Raw genomic sequence first — 19,990 nt, 5'->3', positions numbered from 1 at the left:
ATCACAACTGCAGCATTCTCATGAGTATCCTACTTCTGCTTAGTTTTGTGTCAAAAATCAAAATCAGATTGAATCCATGAGCATACCATTTTAGTTTACGCTGGGTTTAAAGTACCTCCCTCAAATGGCCATTGGTTGAGCAAGTAAACCTTTTTTTTGTTAGCAGGCATGTTATTTACACCTTTTGGTTCAGGTTGGGGATGAATAATAAAACTGACACGTTAAATCAAGATTGTGGGAGAACCCAAGCACAGGGAGCGGTGAAGGGGTTAATGAAAATAATAGTTTATTAAACACAAAACAAAGACCCACGATGGAGTTAAAACAACAAAGACAGGGGAATGATAACTTAGACACGACAGAACATAGACTAACTGAAACTGGACTAAACTAAGGACTAATTTAAAACTTAATTTGACTTGACCGGATAATCCTTAGGGCATACAGAGCTGAAACGTCATTCATGGTGTACATGCAAACACACAAAACGAAAGGCACAGGACAATAGACAAGTGGGCAATTCAAAGCGGACTAAATCAAGAACAGGTAATTAACAATCAATAATGAGGAGACGAGAGGGAGGGAACAGAGACAAGACCGGAGAGAGTGTATGGGAGGCCATAAAGGCCATAATTGCCTCTCTCCACATAAAACATGGGGTTCTGTCATGGTTCTGCCACTAGGTCAAGAAAAGCAAGACAAGGAGGGACAGAACAAAGACAAAGACCTTAAATCAAGGGAAAACTCATCAAATGTTATAATGCAGTTTCCTTGTTCATTCGTTGATGTTGGCATGTCATCATTTTAATACAAGTTCTTGTAAATGTCATAAAGTTATAACCCAGATCTATTAAAAAGAACATTTAGATTAGTTTCTTGTTAGAGTATGATTTTTTTTCTTATTTAGCTTACCTCCTGTATGTTGTCCTGCATGTTCTTTTATTCATGGAGCATTTGTCTATATCAGTTTCTCTAAATGAGACTTTTAACACTTTATGTAAGGAATCAACAACAAATAATAGCCTTTATATTTAAAGGTGCAGTTTGTAACACTTTTGCAGTTAAATATCCAAAAACCACTAAGACCACTGTTATATTTACATTTAGGCATTTGGCAGACGCTTTTATCCAAAGCGACTTACAGTGCACTTATTACAGGAACAATCCCCCTGGAGCAACGTGTCTTGCTCAAGGACACACTGGTGGTGGATGCTAGGATCGAACCAGCAACCTTTGATTTACCAGTTCAGTGGTTTAACCCACTAGACCACCATCTCACGTGATATATTTTGTTCAGCTGAGTACTTACAATATTTCAAACTTTTGTTTGGAAAAAAAACTGGCAAAACATTTGCTAACTGTATAATTAACAGTATACATCATTTTTATTATTGACATTTTTTCAAATATTCCTCTAATTCAGGGGTGTGCAATTAATCCCAAGGGCCAACATGAGAAATGGGAATGTTAATTCTTAATTCTGATCAATGTTGAATTTATGGCTTTAAAATGCAGTAAATATCTGATATAACTCTTTTAGATTTAAAAAAAGAAAAGCCACTACCAGTTATACTTTTCTGCACCTCTATAGTTAGTGCTACATGTAGGCCTACATACTCAAAATCAGATGTGTAACTTTCAGTTTTAAAAATAAAACATTGTAATATAATAATACGAGTTAAATATTTGGCATTGCAAATCTCTATTTAATTTATACTGTATCCATTGTAAGCCATACTTACAGTTATTCTGAGTCTTGAATCTGATTGGCTGAGAGCCATGCCATATTTTACCATTATCAATTCTGGAACTATTTATATCTATGGCGGGAACCATTTCATAAGTCGGACTTATAAGAAGTGAAAGTAAAAGCAGTCCCTCTAATAGCATTTCACAGCAATAGTGACCGATTACAGAACAGCAGAACCATAAGTCACAGCAGTATCTCTTTCTCACTCTAAGGACACAAGTGTCTCTAGACGTGCTGTTGATTAGAGAAATTGCCATGTCATGCTATAGTAAACCAAAGCTCACAACACTCGTCCCGCCTCAGCGCAAGGCGCTTCAAAAGACACAAGACGCGAACCCAGCGTTTAAACCCGTCTGGCTAGCGTAATAGCGCATGTCTCCCTCTCTTTTCATTTATACTCACGTATGCTGCATTGCATACTTGCACCACCTATTGGATTTTATTTGTATTACATCAAATTAGTAATTTTCACCAAAATCCTTACTGAAACACAATGTTATTGAATACATTTAAAAATCGCCTCCCGGGCCGGATGTAATTGCTTGGGGGGCCGGATTTGGCCCGCAGGCTGTTGTTTGCTCACCTCTAGTGGCTGATTTTACAAACCGCACCTTTAAATATGAGAATATTTAAAAAAGTTTTACAAAGATCATTGTTAAAATTGTGATTATTGGGATGTGTTGAATTGATTTTTTTTCTCTCATCAGGTAAACTTTGTGGCGTGCCAGCTCTTTGCATTGGCAACGGCCTTCTGGTTCAGACTCTACTTGCACCCCAGCAAGACAAGTCCCTTCATCCGACATGTAGTCGCCACACTGCTGGGCTTCTATCTGGCCCTCTTCTGCTTTGGCTGGTGAGTGTCTGTCTTCTTTCATCCCTTATATATCTCAGGTCCTCCATATTGATCCCTGGCAAGCTCATTGATAGCTGGTTAGTGAGCCATTCAATTTATAATAGGCTTGTGTTGTGCTGGCACAGACACAGAGGCAGCACTCAACACTCTGTGTGCTTGTAAAAGAGATGTGTGATCTGTATGTTTCGTTCACAACGATAGACTGTTGCCACGTATTTAGAGGTACGGGCCCAAAGCATCAGGAAAATACTTCAAATAATTTATACTTTACAGCAGGGCTTGTCAACTGGCGGCCCGCCAATCTTTACCCGGCCCGCCTTAACATTTCAAATATGTGGATAGACATTAAGAATGGTATGCTTTAGAAATGCACCTCATGAGACGCAAATTCTTTGAAAGTCTAAAACGCTGCTGCATTCAATGCAAAAATTCCCATGGCTCATAACGAATTACTGACGTCTATAAAGTGATTTGACCGGTCTGTCCAAAAAACGTAATATTATTTACGTTAGAATCAGCAATCCACAGCCAACCGGTTTGTGTTCCAAAACGCATCTTGTGCCCTTGAAACTAACTGCAGGCTATACCAGTCTCAGATAAGGGAAAAACTGTGTTGTTTTTATTACTGCATTCATTATGTATGATTTAAACGGCTGAATTTACGAATAACAACTGTTCATCACACTACCTCCTGGGGCACATGAATTGGTATTCAGAAGATGCGATAATATCGTTCAGTTTCTTGCACAGACCAATTGATTCGCTTTATTTGACGGCAGTTTAACGTCACAAAGAGTAGGGATTACTTTTGTGCTGATTGCATTCACGTTTTGGATTGACAAGAAATGAGTATATGGTAAAAAAATCGCCTGCATCCTATTTATTCTTTTGAAAAATATAGTAGTTGAGGACCCCTGCTGTACAGTATGTTTAGGTCTGTAGGTATAGCAATGCGCATAGTGTACATAACATCCACATCGCAAGTTGTTGAAAAGTTTGTCAAAAACTGTAATCACAAGTATATACTGTAAATACAATGGATTTCCTCATAAGAAGTCATGCTTAAGATGACATCCATTGAAAGGCATCTGATCAACATGAGCAATCTCTCATTGGTCTCTGTGCAGAGGTCAGCATGCCGACATCACACAGGAAGCTTTTACGCAATGTCACAGCAAGAGGCCTTCAGATAGAGTAGTGAAGTTGCCCAATGCAAAGCAGAAGCGGATGAATTATAAATGAACTTATATTACAGTAGTAGTATTTTGTCTTTTAAAACACAACTTGTTTTTTGATGCCACGTGTCAAGCATCACATGGTTTTCCATAAAACTTTGTTCATAATTGAATGTTTTTTCATCTACCATAAGTAAAGACATTTGTTGAGTCATGCAGTATATTTTAGAGAGCTAGAAGGGCATACAGTAAAAGCGCATCTGAAATTATAGTTTAGGAAGAAAGTTAGGAATGTTATGTATTCCCGAATAAAACTTCTTAAAAATTCTAAATATTGATTTAAGGAAAAAATTAAGAAGATTCCAAATTTTCGAAACAGATGCTGTTGTAAATATCATCTTAAAATTAAGCCTCACAGTTAAATCTCAAAAGATAAGATGTTTAATACATGTACTTTGTTATTTCACCTGCAACATGTACTGTATTGAGCAAGAATCGTAATTTTGACATTTACTTGCCATTAAGTAAAATTTACATTGATATAATAATGATAAGAACTAGCTCCCCTACGGTAGCTTTAGCTAGTGCTTTTTATAATATTCTGGGACAGGTGACCCGAAACAGAGAGGGTCACCATTTACCGTTGCTGCAGTAACACACAAAAAGTAGTATAATAAATACTGTAAAAAAAATGTAAGCTTGCTAACGTTTTAGCTAACATGCGATCTTAAATGCTGATTAACACATCACATGCTAATATATATATATAGACTATATATGAATGCAAGGTGCTTGTTACACACAAAGTTTATTGTATAGATAAACATATACAGTTACCATTTGATCAAGCAAGCAGTCATTGACAAAGCATATCATTTTATTCTTACGACAAAATTAAGATTAACGTTTTAAGAAATGTTTGAGAATCGCACTTATGAACATTCTTACGAACTTCCTATAACTTATCTGAAGAACAATCCTATATTTTGTCCAACGAAGAGTTTTGTGAATCTGGCCCCACACGCTTAGCTTTGTCGTTGTGATGTGCGATCATCAAATACTCCAATGCCGTTTGCTTTTCTCTACATACCTCTTTGTTCAGAGGAGACTCCCTAGAGACGACAGTTGGCTCTCAGTCAATATCATTATTATTTATTTACTTAACACACATTCCCGGTCTTATTGTGCACAGTTCATTAGTTCACATTAAAAAAATATATAATTTTTTATCAAAATGTAATGACTTGCTCAGGCCTTGAAACCACGGTCAGTCCTGTTGTAAATTCACGCTTTCTTTCATTAAAAAATCAGTTCTTGTTTTTCTCATTACTATTTTCTTTATTTCAGGTATGCCTTACACTTTCTGGTACAGAGTGGCCTTGCCTACGGTGTTATGATTTTCACAGGAGTGGAACACATGCACAGGTGAGTGACGGCCTCGGAAAATACCCACAACCACTTGTGACATGAAAAGGGAAATGTTCCATATCACTGTCTTATGTTCCAGTGGCACAGTCAACAAGTTATTGCCATCCATTTCAAACACCGTGTAATATGGCTAGTTATTCATCTAGTCCTTGATTGGTTCGTTGAAGATGAATGCATACTGCTTTAACCAATCCGTTTCTTTATTAAGTAAACAAGCCCCAGGGGAAGCAGGAAAGCGTCTGTTGTCATCGTTTCTTCCAAAAGTCACATGTTGAGTGACTGCTCAATCTGATCTGAGGTCAGATGAATGGATGTACTAGACCACGTGGTGCGCTCTGACGCTCCAGGGTGGCTCTAAAAATAAACAGGGCTACTCAATACAGAATACTAATCAAACCAGTACATATTGAGACCTAGGCTGTTTGAAAAACAGTTTCACTTAAAAAAAAAGGAAAATAAAGCCACAATATGGTCAGGGAATCTTACAAATGAGAGAATTATGTGAGATATATTTTTGAGTATATACTTTATTTCCATAATATGAATGGAGAATGGAGCTGCACATAAGTTTCATTGGATGGTCCATTGACACTGGTAGTAATGTTTCTGTTGTCTGGGGTCATCTGTTTAAGGTCAGTTGACCTCGGCACATTTATCAGAATAGCTATAGCCAAATGTCCTGCCAGAATGATTTGTAACCTTTTGTTGGAGGAACAGATCATGATGACTTGGATCCCCAGACTTTTGCATAATTGATTATTTTGAGACAAGGAGTTTGATATTGCAATGTTGGTGAAACAGGTACAGTACCTGTATATTAGTACTTTAAGATATTTATATTCTTTTTCTCAGTAAAAAAAAAATAAAACAGTTCATTTTCACAGTACGTACCATGTTAACATAAGACTAATATGAAAAAATAATTAAGCAACCTTGTCTGTGTAAAGTGATGATATTGGAATTGAAAATTAAAATAATAATAATAATAATTCAAAGTAAAAAAATAATTAAAATAAAATAATGAACAATATAGAATTAAATTTAAATAAAGGTTGCCGGAAAAGTGGTTATATTTACAATAAATACTCACAAAATGTATTTTTTAAAACAAATAACAACCAAGATTAATATAAGAGCTTTAACAAATGTGAGCTTCACATCTATAAACCATCTGGAATGTCTTGCCACATTGACTTTGATTGTAAATTATTTTCATGATAATTGTTGGCATGTCACGATACTATCTTTAGAGCTTGGTCTATTTATTTAACCTAAACTACGGTTCCTAGTAGACAAACTAGACCTTGAACCGATGCTTTTCAAACTTTAATATGTCAGTTGCAGTGAGGGATTAAAGTATTTGATGCCCTGCTGATTTTGTAAGTTTGCTTGCTTACAAAGAAATGAGGGGTATATCATTTTTATGGTAGGTTATTTTAACTGATAGAGACTGAATATAAAAAAATCAGAGGAAAGAAATTTATCTAAAGGTTATTAAATGATTTTGCATTTCATTCAGTGAAATAAATATTTGATCCCCTACATACTTGCAAGAATTCTGGCTCCACAGATTGGTTATGTGCCTATATGGACCACAGATCAGTCTTATCACTTTAAGACAGTACTCCTACATCAGCTAGTTATGTATATAAAAGATGTCTGCCAACGGAATCTGTATCTTATATTCAATCTCTCCACCACCATGGTCAAGACCAAATAGGTTCTAAAGGATGTCAGGGACAAGATTGTAGAACTGCACAAACCTTGAATAGGCAACAGACAGAAGCTTGACGAGAAAACAACTGTTAGTGCGATTATTTGGAAATACAAGAAATATAAAAATAACTATCAATTGCCCTTGTTCTGGAGCTCCCTGCAAGATTTCCCCAATGGAGTAAAGATGATCATGAGAAAGGTTAAAAATCAGCCCAGAACTACACGGAAGAAGCTTGTTAAGGATTTCAAGACAGTTGGGACCACAGTTAGCAACCAAAACATTGGTAACACGCAATGCCGCAATAGATTGAAATCCTGAAGCACACGCAAGGTCCTCCTGCCCATGAAGACCCGTCTGGCTCATCTGAAGTTTGACAATGAACATCAAAATGATTCAGAAAAGGCTTTCGCGAAGTGCTGGCACTTCTGTGAGACCAAAATTGACTCCTGTGTTTGTAGGGAGAGAAATGTTGACTATGACCCCAAGAACACCATCCCTACAGAGAAGCACAGTGTTGGAAACATTATGCTTTAGGGCTTTTTCTCTGCTACAGTCTCAGGATGACTTCACCACATTGAGGCTCTGAGGGACGGGCACATGTACCGTAAATGTACATGTACATGTACTCCTCCCCTTAACTAGATCACTGAAGATGGGTCGTGCATGTGCCTTTAAAATGATAAAAACCCAAAACATATTGCTAAGACAACCAAAGAGTGGCTTAAGGAGAAGCATATTAAATGTCCTTGTCAGTCTCTACAGCCAAGTCCTATAGGCTGAAAGGCAAATCAATTTATAACCTTTATATAAAAAAAAATCTGTGATTTAAATATTCTATAAAAAAATATTCTGTCTCTTTCAGTTAAAATAAACCCACCATAAAAATGATAGACCCTTCATTTCTTTTTAAGCAGATAAACTTACAAAATCAGCAGGGGATCAAATACTCACTGTATCTACAGTACATTACTCCATTGGCTTATCAGGCTATGCTATGTGAATTTGGTGTACATTTTTATCCACGCTTTTATCCAAAATGACTTATATTGCATTATACTACACATTTGTTTCGAAGTATGTGCAATCCTGGGATCAAACCCATAACTGTGGCGTTGCAAGCATCATGCTCGAACCTCTGAGCTACAGGAAAGCGTGTAGGGTGCAACGATAGCATAACACATCACATAATAACATTTTGGTGAAATTGATAATGGTGCCACTTTTTTTTCTCTTATACTGTAGTTTGAACCTAGGCTGTTAGTTGTTTATTATCTCTAAGGAAAAAGTGCTAACAATAATCACAAAATTGTAAAAGACGTCTGATAGGACGTTCCGCAGGAGTCTTGTGTAATGATATATACAGTGTTCCTGCAGTGAGCAGTCTGCATTTAGAATACAGCGCTATTGAACAAACCTACAGAGACAACAGGAGCTGATCACTGTGTAATGAAGTCACAGCACGCTTCACTGCTCTGTGGAGCTGAGAGCGGAGAGCAAAGGATGATGGGAAATCCGAAAAACAAATATTTGTATGTGTATGTGAGGCATGGTTTTGAGAACAAATCATTTTTTGGGAGTCTCACACCCGGAAACAAGCAAAATTCATAAACTTGAACTTCTACATGAATCTATTTATTTATTTAGACTGTTTAGAACAGTTTGATATAGTAGTGATTTAAAAGTGACATATTTGTAAAGGTCTAAATAATATATATATATATATATATATATATATATATATATATATATACATAAAGATATAAATTGTCATGATCCTGCCTCTCCATCATGTCAGACTCATGTGTTTAATGTGGAGAAAGGCCATGGCATTGTTTTGGTTTTGTCATGTCTTGCTCTCTTTCTGGTGTCGCGTCCTTTAGCCCCGCCCCCGTGTTTCTCCGTTAGCGCCCCATTTGTGTTTCATCCCGCTCACCTGTCCAGCCAGTCCCCATTAGTGTTTAATCTTTGTCACCTGCCCGTCACCGTCCCTGTTAAATTTTCCCTGGATAGTGTTTCCCTATATAAAGTCTCAGTGCCCCTTGTGTCCTGTCGGTTTATTGTATTCTTTAAATGTGTTTGCCTTCCCATTCGTCACATATGTGGATTACCTTGTTCCTGAGTGACATCTGTGTTTTGGATTAATTATTAATTATTTATCCTGGACCTTGTTTGTTTTGTTCCCCTTGTTGAAGTTTTTGTTTTGTCGGTTGTGTTCCCTATTGTGGGTTTTTGTTTCATTAATAAAAGTTTTTGTTAACCCTTTAATTACTGCCTGCGCCTTCTCCCTCACACACCATGACAATAAATAAATATGAATCCTATCTAATCTTCACCGCCATAACTACTGCATTCTGTAAAAATGCCTGTGAAATTCTGATGACATTTTTGCAGTTTATTACTACATTACATCATTACACAAAACATCTATGAATAGTTTTTAGCACTTGGCCTATCTGAATCTGGATTTTTGTGTTTTGTTACATCCAATAAAATGTGTCAACAGAATTAAGTAACTTTATACACGTTCATTTGATTGCACACAATGAATTTTTATTGCGACAAAATGTTTTTGGATTATGTGGCTTTAACTCATTTAATTAATTACATGCTGCAAAAATCCTTTTATTTTTGAGTGTACTGAACTGTTTTAGCACCGGGAGTGTCATTATGTCAGGTACTAACATAAAAATCTGCTGAGCTGATAATGCAAATGCTCAATTTGACAAAAAAAAAAGAGTTTAATGGGTCTGTTGGTATAGAATGTGAGATGATTACATTTTTTTGTCATATGTGAACCGTATGTTAAGGGACAAAGCACTAAATCTCCCTCTCTCCCTCTTTCTGTATTGTTAGTATATTATTTTTTATGTAACTATGCTGGTCTAAACCAAACTTTTTTCTTCTTGACTCAAAATGAGAACATTTTTAAATAGAAAAAGATAAAGCACAACTGGGCCTTAAAGGGATAGTTCACCCAAAATAACATTTTTGTCATCATTTATCGTCTCATGTACATCTATATACTAATATATGTTTCTGTGGAACACAAAAGAAGATATTTTAAGAAATGTGTACATATAATGGAAGTCAATTGGGGCTGTTCATATTTGTTTACCAGCGTTCTTCAAAATATCTTCTATTGTGTTGTCCAGAGAAAACAAGGTCATTCAAGGTCTTGAACCACATGAGGGTGTGTAAATGATGAGAGAATTTTCATTTTCGGTAGAACCATCCATTTAAAAGATGGTACAGTCCAATTCTTACTAGTCCAAGTGTTGCAGACACTAACACAGTTTCACAGCAAGCGATATTAAATACCAAGTGTCAAATATTTGTACAGAGGTCCTCCTCACATGACCTGAAATCACTCACCAATAATTATTGAATCATTTTTGGTTGAATTACATCAACAATAGCTCAACAATAACTATGCTGCCTATCATTTCTGCTCCGGGAGTTGTCGGGTTTTAAAGAAAGAATGTCCTCTAAGGCCTTATTCTGTCACACAATGGTGTGAAGTTTCATTAAAACCGACACCTTTATGATGGGATTTATTGCTTTAATATGTTTCCACTCAGGCATGTGAAGAAAAGGTTTATGGCGCAGATGATAACCACTAACCTCTGCGTCTCACCTTTATAAATTACTATCTCAGGATTGTGTTATTGGCCAACGAAAATATAGCCAATCAGAGGAAAGTGTGAAAAAGAGCCGCATCATGGTTCGCTGGAGCTCTTGACTTTATTAGAGGTGAACAGTGTAAATGTTAATGGGTTTATCTCAATCTCTTTTTGAAGTCAAGGATTGTGTACAGGAATTTGGAAACTTTGGGCGAGATATTTGTTTAGTTTGCTTTTCTCTATTCAAAGTAGAGTTCTTTTAGATATTCAAGTAACATTTTATCACAATATTGTGTTAATCTGAGCTCCATGAGAATACAGAGTGGAGCTGAGAAGTCAGTGTGTGACTGTGATAAGGATTTGTGTGTGCACATCACTTTTTTGGCCAATGTTTAGATGTTCTGTGCTGTTTATATAATCACTGGGATCTTCTCACTGTATTTGTTTTTGGTTTGTTGCTGTGGTTGCCTCGTTCACTTGATAACTATTATTCGTAAAGCTCACACGGGAAACATTCTGCCTGACGCTTATAGTAAATAAGGCTCCAATAACTACATAATTTGTCATTCTTACCCTGTGTTTTGTTATATAACTTAATGTCTGTCAACATCCTTTCTAGTATGGTTTTGCAAGATTTAAAGGGGAGATGCTCTGTATTTTTGTAGCATTTTTTTTTCATCAATTTGTGAATCTTTATCTTCTACACATAAAATGAAGTGGTTCTTGTTATTGTGTTTTTTGGAAAGCTGTATTAAAGCGTTTCATGTCAGAGGGTTTTCAAGCCTTTTGCTTTGCATACTATGTGGGTTTGCTCAATTGGGACATTAGGAGCGTGAAGAAAGGGATCCTTGAAAGGAATAGTTCACCCGAAAAAGGTGAACTCTACAACAATCATGAACCTAGGTTAAGTTCAACTGGCACACAATGTCACTTCATACACAACATTTTGTATATTAAAGTGAAAAATCTGCCATAATTTACTCAACCGAAACAACAGCTGTACTCATTCACTTGCACTGGTTTTGAGTCCATACAATAAAAGTGAATGGGTACTGCCATTGGTTTGGTTACCAACTTTCTTCAAAATATCTTTAAAACTATAAAGACCGGCGGTCGTCCGTGAGGGGCTGCCGGCTGTTATTATTTATATTAAAACTTTGTGTTTAATGTCTGCCGGTTCCCGCCTCCTTCCTTCCCTACTTGAATTTTATTACAATGGCCCAGTTGGAAGAAACGTATTAAGATAAGAAAACTCTTAGTAACAATACTGTCACAATTAGAATGAAGGGTTCTCTTAACTGAAGAGGTTTCATGCAACTGGACCCATAACTATATAACTAGGTAGCTGTAACTTGAGTTTTTGGACCTTTTAGCCATAAATTGTTTTTAAAATTGGGTCCGATAGACAAGTCTTACAAGTTATTCATCTAATTATTTCTTCAGAACCGGTCATAACTTCTTAAAGTCATTCAGATAAAACTTCTAATTAAAATCTAAAAACGTATTAGTCCTAATTCATTGCTAGTCAATGAGACTAGTTGTTAAGAGACAGTCTTAACTTACTGGCTATGTTTTTGCAACTGGGATCTGCTTTGAAAGCATAAACATTCCTTGTCGATTCCTTGTCAAAAGAATAGACAATTAAGTTGTTCATGTTCCTGTATCTCCCATTCCTATATGTCCTCCCCTGTTTCCAACTGTACCATCTCTGTGCGACAACCCTTGCACAATCTTCCCACAGAATCTATGAACAGAAAAAGGTCTTTGATAGCACACACAGTGATGCTCAGAGCTCTGATAAAGAACGTCAGTGTGTAAGCCGAGCAGTCACTGGCTCTAACAAAGCTGATTTAACATATCTACAGTCCCACTCGCAGCAGTGAGAGGCAAAGACAGAATACACAATGCTAAGGGCTTCTACACTTTGCACAAATTGTCAGTGGCTGAAAACATTCTGCTGGTTTTTCCCTCAAACTGAAGCCCTGCTCAACATCATTTGAGTCTTTGATAACTTTGATTGCTTTCAGTTCTGTTATCGTTAGTTTTGAAAAAGCATCTTAATGGCATTGCGGGAAGTTAGTAAGCCGAGTTGAAATATGGTTTGATAATGTTCTGATCTCTCGCTTCAGACAACGATAAAATAAAGCAGCCTCTCTCACTCTTTCCATCACGCGAATCTGTTTTTGTAGGATGCATATTATATATTTATACTATATTATATTTTTGCAGTTAGAGCATGTTTGGTAACACTAGCGGGACAACTAAACCTTTGGTATTTCTGACACCGTGCCTACACCGGACACAAGGCTTGTTCTAATGGGATTGTCCCGTCGTGCCGCATCCAGTGTGGACAAAATGTTTAATTATAATGGGTTCTAATGCAGTCTATTGTCATTTTTCGCATCGTGCCAGGTCCTGTGTAATCACAGTTTAACGTTGCCTTTTGAAAACCTGTTTGTGCTTTCTATGAAAATGGTTGTTCAGACATTTTAATGTGGTACATCTGCAGAATTCCCACTATTTTATTTCAAGCAATGTTCTTTTCAAGTGTGCTGCCTATTTTTGTCTTCATAGGTACTGTTTTGTGGTTACCCTGGGATACCTCAGTTTCTGCCAGATCACCAGAGTATATGTGTTTGACTACGGCATGTACTCGGCAGACTTCACAGGGTAGGTTTTTTACAATAAAGCTTATTAAAATACTGCTATGACCCTTATCATACTTCTAATTATGTGTTTGCAAATATCTCACCACCCATAAAGAGAAAATATGGTACATCATGATATCAGGTTTTCACTATACTTTTATCATGTCCAAGCCCATGTAAAGCCCTGACCGGTAACCTTTCACGGACGGAGGCCTTAGCTCTCTACTGGCGAGAGGCTGTCCGGCTTGGGTTTACACTGGGTAAGCGCAACTTCCTCAATTAGCGATGCGCTGCAGAGGCCACCTCCTACCCGTGGGGAGGAATATGGTGGACATAGGTATGGTCTCGTCCTTGGAGGAGGACGCATGGAACGTGCAGACTGAGTAGTTAACCGCGAGGTGGAGGTCCACCTGGGGAAGCTCATGGGTTACCTGGAGTGAGAACCATTCTCATGAGGATACATCAGACGGAACAGCCCACGGAGGGGGTGTTACAGACGTCCGGTAGCACTAGGTCCGGTTAGAGCTATCTGTGATAGTTCATATGGAAACCCTGCCTAAGGAGGAAGGCTGCTCTGCCCATCCAAGATAACGTGAGAGTTGCCAGGGCCGAATTTAAGGCAATCCAGGGACACAGAGAATGCTTGGAGGTCCCCTACCCTCTTGAAGGAAGCGAGCGCCATCAGGAGGGCTGTCTTACTCGTCAGGCGAGGAAGATCGGAACCTCCGAGGGGCTCTTGGGGGGCCCAGAGAGGCCCCCCCAGGACCCACGTTAGGCTCCCAAGAGGGTACGGAGCGGAGATGAGGCGGATTCCGCCCTCTCACGCCCCTTAGGAACCTGGTGGCGTATAACCATCTCTGTGGAGACAAATACGGGTTTTTTTACCACACTAAAGGGAAAACAAACCGACTAACTAAGAAATAACAAACAAACGAAAAAAACAAACGAAAACGCTACGCTAACAAACAAACATGAAACGTAAAAGCAGTAAAGAAATGGAAGAAATAGACAAAGCAAAGAGTGGCAGTATTACAAACAGCTATTCACATCTGCATGAACCATCGAGGACAGTCTCCTTAGATAAAAGTGGTTACAGTTAAACGGAGCTATTAAGGATATAGTTGAGATACTTGAATTGTTTTCCTGAGTGTGCTGGGACAAGTTTTTGTGCGCGTTGAAAGGGTTTTCAGAGTCCTGATGGTTTTAATGCAAGCGGGTGAGTCAGTCTACTTCTTTCTTGGAGCCGGATTGGCTGGCCAAGCAGAGCGAACTTTGACGAAGTAAAAGCTGCCGGAAGAAGACTGTCGACAAGGCGAGAGACAGGTCTCGATGACGTGCCGGGCGGGAGCGCGAGGACACGAGATGAGCATTGTTTGCTCCGTTCATGGATGTTTAAAGCCTGGGGGGTTTTAAACACCTCCAAGGTGGGCGATCCAATGCGATGAGATGATTTTAGGCGCGAAATCAGTTTTCTTTATTTCGTTTATTAGCTCATTTGCGTTTAGAATCACTTAGGAGTTTGGCGATGTAAAACTCTTAGAATGACATAATACACATTACTGTGCTATACATCATCTTTCAAGGAATGAAGAGAGAAACATTTATTTATAAAACATTCCAGGATTATAAGTACATTGACCTGAAGTTTGTTCAAGAATGAAAATATAAGCAGAATACAACTAAACACACATGCTTTTGAGGTTATATATAACATGGGGACAAACATACAATGTGGAGATATAGAGGTATATCCAATAAGAACATTCTTTTGTGGATAAGGAGAAAAGACAGACAATTTCAAGAGGAATGAAACTATTTGCCGCCATATGGTGTACTCATTGGGGGAGCCCTCCATCCTCATCGTTGGGACTCCTTTGAAGTCCAAGGTTGGGCGTTAGAATCTATCCTGACCAAATGAAGGATGCTTAAGAGAGGGCAGTTGGATCAAATTTGCTGCCGCTGGTGAGACTCCTGCTGAGAGGTCAGGGTGTTTTACGATGCCCCAAATGCTAACCTTTGGTCTGGCCAGATCCTACAAGGATCAAAGTTGTTCAGAACAGCAGCTCTTGAACCTTGAAGCAGTTTCAATAGGAATGAGATCTGGGTTAAGGTGAACTCAACCTTTAAGAGTGCATGGAGACATGGTCAGTGAGGATGTTTAAATAATAAATGATTGCAAATAGGGGATGAACATCTTGAGCTGATAGATATGAGAATTATCATAGAACTGTTAAACTTACATGTTTGAAGCCTGGGATGTTTAAATGAACTGTTTTGTAGGAAATGATGAACAAGTATAAAGGGTGACTATTTATAATGATTCATAGCAAAAAAAAAAGGAAAAACACAAAATATGGAGAAAAGGTTTCGAAAGGAAAGCAGCAATATAAATCCTATAGATTTCTAACATACACTTACAAATAGACGAATGCATCCTGTTTATAAGGTCTCTGAATATCTGAATGTCTCTCACCGTCAGTCCTCTCACCATTCAGTCAGTCCTCACAGAGAACTGTGGACTATGCATAATAACTGGAACATGATTCACAGCTGGTGATCCGACAGTAATCGTCCTGAATGTGTTGTTGAAGGCAGGGATAATAGTGATGCTTTGAAGGAGATTAATTTAGAAATGAAGCTTTGTCATGCTGACAGTTATCGTTAGCATGCTGACAGCATCACCGAATCATCTTTGTGAAGTTGCATTTCTAAATTAATTTCTTTTCAATCACCACAGCGAAAATTGTCTAAAGCTAAAACGGATAAACTAGTCGACCTACTAAATTGACTAGTCAGTTGGAGGATGACTAGTTCAGTGGTTCTCAACCTTCTCTGTTGGACGGCCCCCTTGTGTAGTGTGCTTCGCTTTGCGGGCCCCCATATAAATAATTATAATCTTAAACTTAGAATTTTAATAAAACCAAAAACAAATTATCTTGTACAATGCTGGAACATCAATACTTTTGGTTGGTGGTCAAATTTTTCTGTTGATGATTGCACATAATTCATGATACATTACTATATTTCATATAATGCCAAAAAATCGTCTAGATTACAACAGTAACCTTTGTTCCCTGATGGAGGGAAGGAGAAGTTGTGTTGAGAGACAGACTGGGGTTTGATCTTGAGAACCTATCCTCTCCAAGAAGTATTTAAAAATGCAAATGAACTTGGGGAATGGCACGCAAGCTAATCTCCACTTTGTGCAAATGGGTATAAAAGGAGATGGCGGTGCCCATTAATTCATCTTTTGGGCTAAGGAACCTGAGAGACATCTACCAGTCGCTGCACATTCCCTATCAATTGGTCTTTCGACGTTGTGTTGCGAGACAGACCGGGGCCTATAAGACAAGGCATGGTGCTGAGCCATATCACAAGCTCAAGTGGAGCGACACTGACTGGACTAGCGAGTCACAAGTGAGCGCTACTGCAAGACGTAATCTTCCAGTGGGATCATTAACTAGTAGCATACTTTGAGAGGCTTGTACCGACAGCCATCATGGGCAGTGGGGTTGTTCTCGATTTTAGCGAGATAGCCCCCCGGGACTGCAAGTGAACACTACGAAGCTCTTCTGTCTCTACTGAAAGAGTGTGCTATGGAGACCACATACTACCGCAAGGGGAGGTTATATGTGTAGACACCATTATGGTCTCACCGGCGGGTAGAACTACATGGGATATGATGTGCAAGCCCAAGTAGGGAGCACATGACCCAGTTGAGTTGACCCACTGGGAGGGAGTTCACAGTTCATCCAGAAGGCGGGCCTCATCTGCGCAAGGTTGAGAGACAGGTGTCTTTCCTGGACCTCTAACATGGACATCGTCAGACCCAGGGCACTCACCGTGGCCGTTGTCGCTCAGGGCACGAGGTCAGTGGTGGTAGGCAGCTCGCATGCGAGCAGGGTCGGTGTTCCCAACAGCCAAGTTTTTCCAAAGTCTTGGTCTGAAAAACCTGAAGGACCGCCACAGCTTGGGGGGCTGGAGCAGCTTGACCCGCAGCAGTGTAAGCTTTTGACACAAGTGTCGATGAGAGTTTACAAGACTTGAATGGTCGACCCCTCTATGTGGCAGCTGTCTGCTATGCACCGCGGCTGCACGTTCCACCTGGGAGATGTTTTCATATCCCTAAAAGATGAATGAACGAGGCGGAGCCTGGCGTACACGTGCCATTCTCCAAGTTCATTGGCGTTTTTTAAATTCCTCTCGGAGATGATAGATTCTTAAGATCAAACCCTAGTCTGTCTCTCCACAGAACGTTGAGAGACAGACTAAAAGGGAAATGTGGCCTTCCCTGGATCCATCTTGGGGCCCCAGTTTGAGAACCACTGGACTATTTAACCACATAGCAAAGAAAAAACTCCTACTACAAAATCTAATTTTCTCTTTCTTTCAAGGCCCATGATGGTTATCACACAGAAGATCACAAGTGTGGCCTTTGAGATTCATGACGGTATGTAAAAAATTTACAAATTTCCGATTTTCCATTCAGATTTGTATTCTCATGGTAGAAAATGTATTATAGTCAAAGACTTTCCTAATCTCCAACCCCATCTATTCGGAATTCATTCAGACTTTGACTTTTAGATGTATGTAAACCTTATACATATTTAATTTGTAAGGCAAAGGGTTTAATCTCTCTCTTTGCTGCAACATCAGCTTCTACTATCGTGAGGTTCTTTACACTGTAAGGATTTACTTGTTAATGAGGCCAAATGATCCGAAAGGTGTTCAACGGACTATGTTTATGTCAATCAGGTTCTTCTATATCAGAGGAAACCGTGTCTTTGTTTGCCTCATCATTGGCATACTGAGACAGAGAAAGGCCAAACTTAACGCAAAGTTTGAAGGAGAACATTCTCTGCATGTGGTAGCAATGAAGACGTCAAAAAAAAACCAAATCCAATCTATAACTATTAACTTTTGGTGCCCTGCAAGCACTGGTATTTCCTGCAGTAAATGCAAATCTACGGTTTGTTACCATAGTAGTAAAAAAGGCTCGCCTATTTCATAACAGTATTTGAACCCTCTCGATGCACCGTGTCCTCTTATGTCATTGATTTACGCTGCTGGCTCTGCGCTCTAGTGAGTGGGCCAGAGCTCTTTGTGTTGCCAGCTGAATGTTTCATATTATAAAGCACATTCACCTTGTTCGTCTCTTCTTATGTAACTTGCCGAAATGCGTTTACAGGAATGCTCATTATGACCAAATAATTCAGATGATCTGGCTTATTGATAAAGGACTGTGGAGGCTGGACGGGTTCAGGATTAGCAGATTTTCCTTCTTCTGAGTGTGAAAAAGATACTACAGCTAAAAATTTTAACTTTCTTCCCTGATGGCACGGGCATATTCCAAGATGACAATATCAGGATTCATCAGGCTCAACTGTGAAAGAGTGTTTCAGGGTTCATGAGACAATTTTTTCACACATGGATTGGCCACCAGAGAGACCACACTTTAAGACCATTGAGAATCTTTGGGATGTGCTGGAGAAGACTTTGCGCAGCGGTCAGACTTTCCCATCATCAATACAAGATCTTGGCGGAAAATTATTGCAAATCTGGATTGATCGGTACACATTTGAATCGCTCTCGCGGTACTTTAATGCGATGCGTTAAACAATCTGCGCAGCCAGACATTAAATTGAACGCGTCTGTTCCTGAAGTCACTGATAAGCCACTTCAGGTGTTTGATCAGAGTTGCGGCTAAACTCGGTAGGAAAGTGGATCTCGTGGGCCAGAGTTGAGAACCACCATGTTAGAGCGAACAGACACGGAAGCTTGAGCCACGTGGTGGCCACATGGTGTGTGTGAGTGAGATTGTAAGAGACCGTGCCCTCACCTGTGGGATTGCTGCAATGTGACAGAAAAGCCAGTGATAATAATATTAGTTATTCTTCATATTGTTTGTATCACATCTGTAAAAAAAATCACTCAACATTTTGAAAGAGTAGGTCTATCAAAATATATTTGTTATCAGTTCTAAGCAGCATAAAGAGGAAAACAAACGTACTCGGTTACTTATGTAACCTCGGTTCCCTGAGATACGGGAACGAGTATTGCATAGCAGGACACCATGGGGAAAACTGCTTTTTCTCCGCTGACTGAAGCTTTTCTAATAACGCAGTGAAACTGAACGGCCATTGGTTTGTTAAAAGTAAAACTTTTAACCAATGGCAGCGAAGCTGCAAGGACCTATGCCGATGGAGCCCGCCAAAGGGGGCGGGGCTTATAGCTTTATAAGCAGACACATCGTTGCAGTGTCCTCAGGTTACTTCGACTGAAGATATGACCATGCAGCTTGTAAGCACGGCCAGGAACGCAGTACTTGTTCCCGTATCTAAGGGAACTGAGGTTACGTAAATAATCGAGTACGTTCCCTATTGATACTTCACTAGTACTGTGCAGCAGGACCCTTTGGGGAACCAATACAATCCCGCCGTCATACAAGAGGAAAACATAACTCAAGACCACACCAGAACAAGGTACGGGGCCAAGCATGAGCAGGGAAGCCCTGTCGAGCGGACAGGGCCAAGCTAAGAGTTCGACCTCTGCCTTGCCGAAGATCTCCAAGATGTTCTGAACCGTCAGAGGTTGGAGTGTCTATTCATCTCAATGGACGTTGCTCCGAGATAACATATCTGCTCCCCGGTTCAGGTTGCCTGGCACACAGACGCGTAAGCCTCCGAGACACCAAGCTTGTGGCAGAACTCTCGATTGCAGCCAGTACTGAAGAGGCCGCATATGGGGAAAAGACCAGCATTGCTGGATAGCGAAGCGGCTGAGCAGGAGGTTGAATCTG

The 19,990-nt window shown here is 39.3% G+C and overlaps 1 protein-coding gene and 1 long non-coding RNA gene across 2 annotated transcripts in view; one reads left to right on the top strand and one right to left on the bottom strand.

The window, feature by feature from the left end:
- Window positions 1–19,990, bottom strand: part of LOC130436924 (uncharacterized) — a 66,522-nt gene that overhangs the window by 30,234 nt on the left and 16,298 nt on the right. The gene's annotated exons all lie outside the window — the stretch shown is intronic.
- The window catches only part of mboat2a (membrane bound O-acyltransferase domain containing 2a), a 69,172-nt gene that overhangs the window by 35,768 nt on the left and 13,414 nt on the right, over window positions 1–19,990 (top strand). The window contains exons 2-5 of the mRNA XM_056767966.1: window positions 2,458–2,603; window positions 5,126–5,203; window positions 13,118–13,213; window positions 17,586–17,641. Coding sequence (XP_056623944.1) covers window positions 2,458–2,603; window positions 5,126–5,203; window positions 13,118–13,213; window positions 17,586–17,641 — 376 coding nt within the window. The remainder of the gene's footprint in view (window positions 1–2,457; window positions 2,604–5,125; window positions 5,204–13,117; window positions 13,214–17,585; window positions 17,642–19,990) is intronic.

Source organism: Triplophysa dalaica, chromosome 15 (assembly GCF_015846415.1).
Source record: "Triplophysa dalaica isolate WHDGS20190420 chromosome 15, ASM1584641v1, whole genome shotgun sequence".
In the NCBI taxonomy this organism is placed as follows: domain Eukaryota; kingdom Metazoa; phylum Chordata; class Actinopteri; order Cypriniformes; family Nemacheilidae; genus Triplophysa; species Triplophysa dalaica.
Note: the sequence above shows the minus strand (reverse complement) of the source record. Positions and strands in the feature narration are given on the sequence as shown.